This window comes from Papilio polytes, unplaced genomic scaffold, assembly GCF_000836215.1.
Source record: "Papilio polytes unplaced genomic scaffold, Ppol_1.0 DF820678.1, whole genome shotgun sequence".
NCBI classification, from domain to species: Eukaryota; Metazoa; Arthropoda; class Insecta; order Lepidoptera; family Papilionidae; genus Papilio; species Papilio polytes.
Genome location: NW_013528526.1, coordinates 908,906 through 920,743, shown reverse-complemented (window position 1 = coordinate 920,743; position 11,838 = coordinate 908,906). Strand labels below are relative to the sequence as shown.

Genomic DNA, 11,838 nt, shown 5'->3' with positions numbered 1-11,838 from the left:
TAAACCCATACTGTGAAGAAGATAAAATGTTATTCTTATTTAGGTAATTGATTAATCTAAAATTAATAATTTTTTCTAGTACTTTCGAAAATATATCTAAATCCTTTTCAATATTATCTTTTTAAACGAATGGAAACCCGCTCACAGATGACCCTTTTCACTTCAACTTTTCTAAAGCTGACATTTTAATAAAGCTATCACTGCAGATGAATTAAGCATTCGAAACTGACAAGGGAATGGTTAATGTTTACTTAGGTATGCTTTTAAGTAAATGCTCTAAACATTTTTTGGTCCTCGATTTTCTTTCCCATCATGCAAATTATACTTTTAGCGCCCTCTATTATTGCTTTTATTCAACTCTCATGTGTAATTAGTTTGCACGAAGTAATTCATTTGAATACTAGATGGCGTTGTATCAAATTGATAATTTCTGTAATTAAAAAAAGAAAATTATTTATTTTTATTGTTAATTCGTCTTAGTTTCATCTACTGTTACAAATTTGTTGTCTACATCTTTTCGGCTAATTCTGGGGTCTATTTGCTCATTTGACCCCAAAAATGGGCTTAGGAAATTCCGACGGGCCCGATTTTACAACCGCCTGTTTATACCCAAGTTAAAATAATATTGTTTATTTTGCGTTGTGTAAATTTTTTTTGGCATTACTGTTCATCATGCAGCATTTTCGTTCTTCTATTTATCAGTAACTCTTAAACCTTATTTAAAATTTCCCCTTTTCAAAGTACGAGTACTATAACTCTCTCTGGAGAAAGTCAGCGAACTATAACGCATAATTATACCCAATGTGAATAAGGCAAGACCTTTTTCAGCGAGTTTAGAGAAGTAAATTTTATTTGAGTGTACAAGCTCTTAACACCGATATTTCTAATTCGGATAGAATTATTGACAAATTGACATGTACAAGTATTTGCATACATACATATTATTTTAACCGTTATAAGAGGGCTTTTCAATGTCATACCGTATACAAGCATTTCCCGCCACCTTCCCGAGGTCAATGATCCAGAGGGATTCAAAACATAGCATGAACTTTAAAATAATCCATTTTAATATTGCTCAATTCAATTAAATAGCATTCGAATGAATGAAAATTGTCTCTATTGTGTAATAATTAAACTATATTTTTGTCTATTGTAAGTTTAAAAAAAAAATAGAAAGGTAATTTAAATAGTTCATGCAAAGAATTTCAAAAATTGCATCAGCCTTTCTCGACCAATGAACGTGACCTCGTTGAAGATTCCCTTGCCGCCTTGCATTGAAATAATATTTTCATTGGACGGTCGATACCGGTTTCGTTTATCAAAACTTACTATATAGAACGCACGATAATTCGACTAAAAAACGTAGCTTAAAAATTATCGAAAAGTATATGGCAAGATAATAAACACAGAAATAACATATTTTTTATTGATTTACTTTATTTCTTTATATGTAACAAAATAATTGATGGTTAAATTGCAAGCTTATAGAATAACGATACTTGAAATGAAACGTTATAAATGTCATCTACAATCTGCATTGGCTATCTCCCTCGTTTCTATTATTCTGTTTCAGTCGTTTACACTGCGATCTTCCGTTTTATTCATTTTCAATTTCATTCAGTAATAGTGATGGGACTCGAGTGATTTTTTTTCACTCGAGTCACTCGGTACTGGTAACTTTCTCACTCGAATGCCACTCGAGTGAACATAAGACTCGAGTGATGTTTATAGACGCGAGTCACTCGGAATATAAAAATCGAGTAACCAAACTTTTAAAACCAATATAACAATAATAATTTAACATAAAAAAATCATTTTCACATTATCGTGAATTTTACTCAAAAAATCTAAACAAAATGTGTAAAAACAGTGTTTTCCTTTAAACTAAACCTGTCTACATAATCAAGAAACCTCTTATACAACTCTCAGTTGAATTTTTATAGTGTACTACTAATAAGTTCTAATCCATTTTAATTTATTCTAAAAAGTAATTTTCATGAAATCCAAATATGAACAATTTTATTATGTTCTTACACAATTTAGATAATAAACATGCTTTAAAATTAACTTAAATGAAGCTTAAATAAACTCAACAAAACAACAGAAATATGTATTTTTGAAAATATAAAAAATTTAACTGAAATTGCTGTAAGAATTTCTTACTCCGCTTGGTATAAGCCAAAAAAGTGGTTACGAGTCACTCGTAATTCGAGTCAACTCGAGTCACTCGCAACTCGAGTTGTCAAAAATTTCACTCGAGTCCGAGTAAGATAAAAATGACTCGAGTCACTCGAGTAAAAAGCAACTCGAGTCCCATCACTATTCAGTAAGCAATTGTACGCCAACATGGAAAGATTTATATCAGAAAATATTTCCTTGCATAGTGCTAAATTTATTTGACACCCGTATTTAAAATACCCACAATGAAAAAAGTTGAAAAAAATAGTGAATAAAAACAGTGTTAAATGCTCTAGATATTGGCATAATTCATCGATTCGACTATTTTTACTTTATTTTAAGCAAATTGTGAAGGCCAGAAAGGTAATTTTAAGAGAAAACCTGTATTTTTAAAAGAAAATTATAGTGATCTGATGGAAAATCAAAAAGAAAACATGGATCAAACAGAAAATGTGTCGAGAATACCTATAAAAATAGAACATGAAGGTGAAATGCTAAGAAAAGAACCTTTTTGGGTGTTTGGATATGGATCTCTTTGCTGGAACCCTGGCTTCGACTACCAACAGTCAGTTACAGGATACGTGAAAGGATTTTCACGACGTTTTTGGCAAGGCAATACAACTCATCGCGGAACCGAAACCAAGGTAATTTCCAATAACGTCATCGAGTTTCTCGTAACGTTACGATTAATCATATTAAAATGACTTAAACTAATTTAATTATGAGCACTTATAAGTAAAAAGATAAGGGTTTAAAAAAGAACTTCATTTTTATTCTTAAAAATCCGTTATCTGAAATAATTAATGTTAACTGTCAATGTTATTAAAAAACTGGCCGAAAATTACTCATAAGTGTTAATGTAAAAATAGCTTTAATTTTTTTTAAATTATGGAACATGTTATGAAATGACACTTACAATAAAGTTTCTAATTAAAAACCAATTAGGTAAAAGATAAAATAAAATAAAAAGATATTGGAACTTTATTTATTTATTTATTTATTTATTTATTTTTGGCTCATTTACCTACTGTAGGTCTCTGAATGTGGACAAGTTAGGTGTGACTAGATTTTAGTTAATTCTGGCTCAATGTGGATTGACTTTACACATATCTTTGAACTATTTACAGATCTGACAAAAATTATAAAAATTAAGATGGATGAATGGATGTATGGGATGTTTATTAAAAGTTATCTCCTGAATGGATCTAGGGATCTTAATGAAATTTGGTGTAGACATAGATCAGTCTGGAAGAACACATAGACTACTAATTTTTTTATTTAATTCTTTGCGCACAAAGTTGCCAGTAACAGAGAGTATGTCTTAATTTTGCCTACAAAGCAATAGTATGTTTTAGTGCAGCCAAAGTGATAAGAATCTGAGCGGTGGCTCAGTGGTTTAAGCACTTGACTTGTAATCTACAGGTCTTGGGTTCGAATCCAGTCATGTACCAAAGTGATATTTGAATTTGCATATGCACATAATTTATCCAACATTCTTAAGGTGAAGGAAAACATTGTGATCCCTGCACATATTGGTGAAGAAATTCAAAGAAATGTGTGAAGTCAACCAACCTGAATTAGACCAGCATGGTTGACTATGGTCTAGTTCCCTAACTTAATGTAGGCTCCAAGCCCTTCAGCGCTTTAGGGTGCAGTATCCCAATCCTATGGGACGCACAGAGAATCTCTTCCCAGGGCGGTCAGTGGGGCATCGCGGTGGCAAGCGAAAGAGATCCTGTGGCGTCCCACACAATGGCTAGGAGGGAACAGAGGGTTTTAGTGGGTATGCCCCATTATAGGGAGAATCCCACATAACTCTTGTACCTGCCCCAAAGCACAGAGAATGCAAGAAGCCATTACCATCTGGAAAAAAAGCTCCAAGCCCCTTGATGGGGACATATAGTGAGGTAGTGATGATGCGAGTAAAAAGAATCACAATAAATGTTATTCTGTTACAAGACCTTTATTCATTGTGTTTGTCAATATTTTCTTATCTTTGTTTACATAAGCAAGTTCAAGAGTCAATCTTATTAGACAGAAACCTTACACTTTCAGTTATTATGACATTATTTACATTGGATATTCTCTTTTTATAGACTAACCGTTTTAAAAAGATTTTATTAAATTAAAACTAGCTTTCGCCCGTGACTCCATCCATGTAGAATTAAAAAACAAAAGAAGCCTGTGTGTAGCCTAGCTAAATTCTAACAAATATCCATCCATCTAAATTTTCGTATTTATAATATTAGTAAGATTATAGGCAAATTCAAAATGAGAGACTTTTTTCTCATTATCTGATTGTTGAATATTTCTATGGCTCTGTTAAGAAAATATATTTGGGAACAATTTGTTTTTTTTTTTATAATACTATTTTCACCTTATGCTTTTTTTTAATTATCTGTGTAAATTACGTTATGATGAAAAAGAATTGTAGATTTTAGTCCAATATTTTATATACGGAAGTCGTAAAGAATGTTTGAAACTTGCGTAGTCTCGTTTATTTTGGTCACACGGAATATAAGCGTGTTGACGAAACGCAAATTTGTTTTACAAACTGCCGGGAATTGAGTATAGCAACGTTGGAACCTTGATGACATTTTTTTAGTGTAACATTGTCTATGTATTTGAATTCAGAAACTATAGACAAGCTAGCTGTTGCTCGCGACTTCGCCTGCGTAGAATTAAAAAAACAAAAGTAAGCCTATGTGTTCTTCCGGACTGTCATCTACATCTACGGCAAATTTCATCGAGATCCGTTAAGCACTTTAGGCTACAAACTCTAACAAACATCCATCCATCCATCTAAACTTTCGCATTAAGTAATCCATTTTTTTTGTTACAGCCCGGACGAGTTGCGACTCTAATAGAAGATAACGAGGTAAGCTTTGTTTTGATGAAATTTTCTGTTGAAAATTATTTGCGCTTGCAATCAAGTTAATTGAGACCTTACCTTTTTATTTTCCAATTTCTCAGTAATTTTAAAGTAACTACTACCATTAAGTTGCGACATAATCGATACTGATTGATTTTATTTTCGTCATAATTTAGTAGGCGCTTCCAATTTTAGTTTCCTAATTATATCTTAGCCCATTGACCTCGTTCTATGGATTTAATACTTGATGATTTATTATCCATGGTTGGTTTCTTAATTTAGACAAGAAATATCGAAAAACCAAATATCTTAACTGTTGCATTAATGCTGGCCGAAAATAATGTCAAATTAATTGGAATATCTACTTCCGGGTAATTAAATTCTTATTTCAAATTTCGAAATGCCGTTATTGACTGTTATTTGTCCATAGTTAGATAACAAGATTTAATGCGCTTAACAATGCATTAGGCCTTGATTTTTTTTCTAATGTTGTCGAGTAAGCTTCGGATGTTTGGCTTTTGGCCAAAATTTTCTATTACTATTTACTAATACGTCGCTTGTCTATTCTTATGGACTGTTTTATCGTGTAATATATCTAAAGTATTCCTCTATGATTTATGTACGGCAAAGTTTATCAGAAATAAAGCGACCACCTATAATTGTGGTAAAATATTAATGGCTTTAAGAGAACCGAATACCGAAGTGCAGGACCATGTATGAATGTAGAAGCCACAGTTATCCCAGGATCAAGCCAAATGGTCCATGTTCTCTGCCTACCACACTGACTTACAGGCGTGTAAATGTGAAAATGCATCAAATAACGTTTTAATTTTGTTTTCGTGTTAGACGGAAGACCGTGAAATCGGTTATGGCGTAGAAACATATTAACGTATTATCGCTTCGTCGGTTTGTTACACGTGTCGCTTAGACTGCGTAGTTTGTAGATACGTTATATGAAAATAAACGTAAATTATTACTGCATTTATACTTTAAATTATGTTGGTATTTCTGATATTAAATTACGAAAGTTACAGATTTCAAATGTAGAAACATTTTTTAAATTAAAAAAAGAGGATTTTCTCGGCTATGACGGTTTGAGAAAGAGAATCGAATACGACTTCTTTTCAAAATCAGTTAAGTCCGCTACACACAACTTTTATCGGACAGTTTTTTCGAAACAATCCGATCGTTCAGATACATCGAACAAAACTGGGAACTGTTCAGTTCTTTACCGACACACTTTAGATCTATCTGAACGACCCGACAGTTCAGATTAAACTGAGCGTGTGTTGCTAGCTTTTAGTTATTTTATGCATGCAATATACATACGTAGGTTTTGAAATTCGTCTACATCTTTAATTATACATTACTCAGAATAGATACATTATGTTAAGAATTGAAACTCATCCAAAAGAATCTCGTGATCGGCGAATATTCTTTGAAATAAGGTCATTGATACTTTTACGTCGTTAAAAAAAAACAAACACTATATTAAACTAAAATGGTTTTTAAAACATTTGACAGTTGTTTTTGATTTTCCCGATACATACAAAAATACAACTTTCCTCTTTATAATATTAGTATTGACAAAATATAGATCCACCATTTTTTTAGTAATATTGGATTGTATAATCCCTGTTCAGTGTACAGTATAGTATATGTATAAACTCAATACAATGGATGCAATTGCGTCCGGTGATTTGCGAATTGCCGACTGTGTAGGGTCTTGTGAGAACGTGTAATACCGTGAAACTCCACAGTGATATATTGAACAAAGACATCGGGTTCTGTTACCTCAAAGACAATGAATGGAATATCACGATATAAATCATACTAATATTATTAATGCGAAAGTTTGGATGGATGTGTGAGAGTTTGTAGCCTAAACTACTGAACGGTTGTCGATGAAATTTGGCATAGATGTAGAACATAGTCTGGAATAGCACATAGGTTATTTTTATTTTTAATTCCACGAGGACGCAGTCGCGGAATACTAGTATGTAATACAAGTCATTGCAGATGAAATTCCCTGTGTGTTCACATTACGTATAAGCTTTATGAAACTAGCTTTAGTTCGTGACTCCGTCCTTGCTGAATTACTGAAATAAATCTTAATTAGGCTATGTGTTTTTTCCGATCCATTTAACTGTTCTGGAGATACGTCATAACAAACATTCATCCACATAAACTTTCACATTTATAATATTATTATATTAAGAAGTAACACTAAATTAAGGCACCTATTTAATCGGTAATTTTTTATTCGGTTAAAATCTAAACCGTAAAATTAACGTTATCTATTTTGTTTCGCATCACTAAATGTTCTTAGCTTTTTTTACACTTTTTTCTAAGACATCGGAAAACGGAAATCAACTAATAGTCTGCTCACGGTCGTGTCTAATCGTAGTATAGTAAAAACATAGTCTCATTATCGACCATTATTTTGTTTACTGTTCTCATTTGATATCTAACACTCGAATTATCGCAATTTACGAGTACTGTAAATCTAAATAGTATAATCAGATCACTTCAATATATTTACAGATAATCTATGTAACACTTAAGCTATCATTAAGCCGCAATCAACCACTTAACTGAAGTTTTAAGCCCTAATTGCGCCATGACCCTGGGGTGGAGGTTCCACGGAGTCTTTTTGACATTACTTAGGGATTTAGAGTTTTTTTTTTCTTAATAAACCAGCTCTTGGCCACGATTCCACCTAAGCTAAGTGAAGACGCGTCTGAAGAATAGATGCGCGCTAGCTCAATAAGTGCCACCATGCTCTTGAAGGCACCCACGTCATAACTGGACGGGATTACTGAGGCCGGCAACTTGTTCCAAGAGTGTTATGTGAAAGATTTTCAGACCTGTGAGTTCATTTTCTGCCACGCCCTGAATTGTTTTCCGCGCTTTACCCTAACACCGTTACGTTCTGCGTTTTTGTGTTCATATTCCTCGTGCTTCCGAACTTCTATAAAGTTTGCCTGTCAATGTGTTATGTGAAAAAAATCTCAGACCTGTGAATTCCTTTTATGCCAGGCTCTGAGCTGTTTTCCGACCGCGCCTTACTCTAACGCTACGTTCTGCGGTTCTTAAAATCGTGTTCGAGCTTCCGAGCTTCTATAAAGTTTGAATGTTACTATATTTATATAAACTGTCCCCTTATCTTATGTTCTATATAAATGTTATATGGTTTCCTTTCTCGTATATAATGTACTAATTCTTTGTTCAACACACGTGTATTGTTAACTTTATCTAAATTCTACGTATAGTTAACACAGTCAAAGGTCACGTTTATTGCTAAAACAATGGCTGCTTTTTAATATCGGTGTAGGAATTTATCATTTTACAATAGATACTTGTGAGTTGACTCACTTCATGTTTTATTTTTAAAACCTTGACTTTGAAGGTAAGTTTTATGATAGCTATTGTAGGTATACGTTATTACAATAATGGAAAAGGACATAATAACAACTTCATCAAAGTCGAACTGAGGGTCTATTAGGAATCTGTGTGACATTTCAACGTATTTGTAACGTCATCGATATTTGTATGAGATTTTTTTGGTGTTTTATTTCGATATTTTGACGATATAGTTACGTTCTCATGGATATCCACGACTTCTCCTGCATTGAAATAAATAATAATAATAATAATAAATTATCCATCAGCAACTTGCCCTTAAATATGCTCTTGTGGAATCTGAGGTACCATATTACCAATATCAGCCTACACCAGTTCTGGAAAATAGCCGTATCACGATCTACTGGGACCGATCTATTATTACGGACAGGACTATTGCTGCCAATAGACCTGATATAGTAATAATAGATCGGTCTGAGAGTTGTGTAATGTTGGTCGATGTCACTATCCCACATGACGAGAATCTCGTGAAAGCCGAAAATGAAAAACTATTGAAATATTTGGATTTGGCTCACGAGATTACCGCCATGTGGCGTATGAAATCGACTACCATTATTCCGATAGTCGTTTCGGCACACGGGCTGATAGCGAAGAGCTTCGACCAACACCTCAAGAAGCTCTCGCTAGACAGTTGGATTAAGGGCCCGATTCAAAAGGCGGTTATTTTAGAAACCGCACGACTAGTGAGGAGGTTCCTGTCTCTGCAGCCCTGACCACTGGTTGCTTGAGTCATCGGATTCCGCAGCCGGTGGTGCTCTATTTTTTTATATAATATGTTTTATTTTGTTATTTTTTTAAGAAAATCATGTGAAATATATTATATATAAAAATAAGAAAATAAAGATGTGAGATAATAATAATATAGCCTATGCTACTCCTTGATAACGTAGCTTTTAATTGGCGAAAGAATTTTGGAAATCGTCCCAGTGGTTTTTGAGTTTTTTCACTACATACAAAAATACAATTTCCTCTTTATATCAGTATAGATATCCCTCTATCAATAAATATTAAAACTATATAAATATGAATATTTCACATCGATTTAGCCAAAAAAAGTTAATCCTAGTATTTAATTGCCATTTTAATTAAAGCGCATTTTCTAGATCGTCCAAAATCTTCCTCAATTATGTTTTATCTAACAATGATATAACTTGTATACTTATCAATTCCCGGGTCAAAGTTACTTGGTGATTATTCACTTAACTTGCAACCTCTAATCACGGAGTCGTTAACTGACAGTTTTGGTATCAGATTGTTATATGTCTAGACAGAGGGTGATGTATTTCGCGTGTAAATTTGTTTCATGTATGTGGGTTTGTATATCATTGAGACGACACAGCTGAACTGATTGGTTGGTTGGGGAAAAAACACTCTGTATTAATGCGAGGTTTTTGTGTATTTATATCTGTCCGTTTTTGTTTGAAATGACAAATAGGTCATGGTCTTTATATAAAGTTTAACACGAACACGGCACGTGGCTACTGAAATGAGAATTTGAATCACATGTTTCGTAAACATGCGGTATTTTTGGAATTACCAAAGATGTCATTGTTTTGTTTTAATAATTTTAAACATGCTTTGTATTGCCATTAACCTGACCTTGTCCCTACGGAGGGTCGGCGCTATATATGCTTATCCATACATTTCTGTAAGCCGTCATATCTGAATTCACTCTCTTAAGCACATCCTCTTTCCTACAATCCATACTTTCTAGGTCTTCCTCTACCTTCTTAGACATTCAATTCTAATCAAATCACTGCAAAGTCCGTACCACGCTAACTTTTTGATTATAGCTTCTTTTTCTTTATACTTCTTGTGTGTCAACGTTAGATTCTTGATTTAAAATTTATTAACTAAAATCCGATTCTATTATTATTTATTCAATTGTTTTCATTGTTATCACATACACGAGCGTTATTTTTATTCATTTTGATGTGCACTCAATATGCCACGCGACGATATCGCCAGTACTTGAGACATGTTATCTCTAGTCTGACTTACATATGATAAGCGTTACGATGACCTTTCTTATTGCCGATTCACTACTACTTTCCTGTCTTCACTTGCTTTCTAACAGTTTTTATCTATACTAATATAATAAAGCATAAACACACACTACTTCTTGGCGTAGGATGTCAGCAATCACAACATATTTTAGAATAATCCTCTCTTTGATAAAAAGCCCTACACTTACGACACGCTTAATCGGAAAAAAACCTTCATCCGGGAAAGGGACCATAAACTACAAGCTGCCAACATTATTTTAAGGAAGCAAGGTTATTATGGTAACGGTAATTTTGACATTTGCAATTGAGAATTTAGCAAATGCAAAACAATTAAATAAAGTTTTTATTATTACATGCGGATGAAGCCGCACGGAGTAAGTCATAAAAGGAAAGATGGTTCTGTTAATAGGAAAGGAAGAGATGGATTGCGTGAAAGGTGACATGGCCAAGGGAGTGATGACTGAGATGACGTATGATAGAGTTATGTGAAGGACAAAAACCTGTTGCGTCCTACGGGAGTAGGATAAGGAGAATGCGTCGCAGTGGCAAGCGCAAGCGATCCCGTGGCGTCCCACACAATGGCCAGGAGGTATGCCTCCACTATGGGGGGAGAGTCCCACATAACTCACGTGTCTGCCCAGAGGCACGGAGTGTGCGTAACGCATTCCCCTTCGAAAAAAAAGGATAAGAAGGGAGATGAGATGATGGTAAAATTATGCTAATGTAACGGACTAGAATGATGAAAATTTTTATTTATTACAAATCATTTGAATAATACGCACTTGGATACATACGCATCTGTATAAATATTTACATTTATTACTATACTTCGATAAATATGTTTTCGCTCCAAATTACACATGTTAAATACATAACAAAATATTGTGTTTGAGGTCAACACAATACTAGTCTCTGTTATGCCTACTATCGTATTGCTTATCTAAAGTTATATTATTTGACAGCCGTCATTGCAACATGGAAACGAGCCGAATTATCCGAATGACAAAAGATATTTATTTATTTTTTATAAATTCACTAGCTTTCGCCCGCGATTCTATCCGCGTGGAATAACAAAGTATATAGCCTATGTATTCTTCCAGCGTATCCTCTACATCTATGCTAAATTTCATCGAGATCCGTTCAGCCGTTTAGGCTAGAAACTCTTACAAACTCCATCCGTCTAAACTTTCGCATTTATGATATTAGTAAGATTGTTTACGGTTTTTTGACCGACTTCCCAAAAGAAGGAGGTATTCAATTCGACGGTATATTTTTTTTTTTTTTATTTTTTTTTTATGTGTGTTACGGCATAACTCCGCCGCTAGTGGACCGATTTGGATAATTCTTTTTTTATCCGAA

General features: G+C 33.7%; 1 protein-coding gene across 1 annotated transcript in view; it reads left to right on the top strand.

Annotated features, from left to right (window-relative positions):
- The first annotated feature begins 2,327 nt into the window (after positions 1 to 2,327).
- The window catches only part of LOC106110368 (putative glutathione-specific gamma-glutamylcyclotransferase 2), a 12,320-nt gene continuing 2,809 nt past the window's right edge, over positions 2,328 to 11,838 (top strand). The window contains exons 1-2 of the mRNA XM_013292186.1: positions 2,328 to 2,822; positions 5,021 to 5,056. Of these exons, the coding sequence (XP_013147640.1) occupies positions 2,592 to 2,822; positions 5,021 to 5,056 (267 nt within the window). The 5' untranslated portion in view covers positions 2,328 to 2,591. The remainder of the gene's footprint in view (positions 2,823 to 5,020; positions 5,057 to 11,838) is intronic.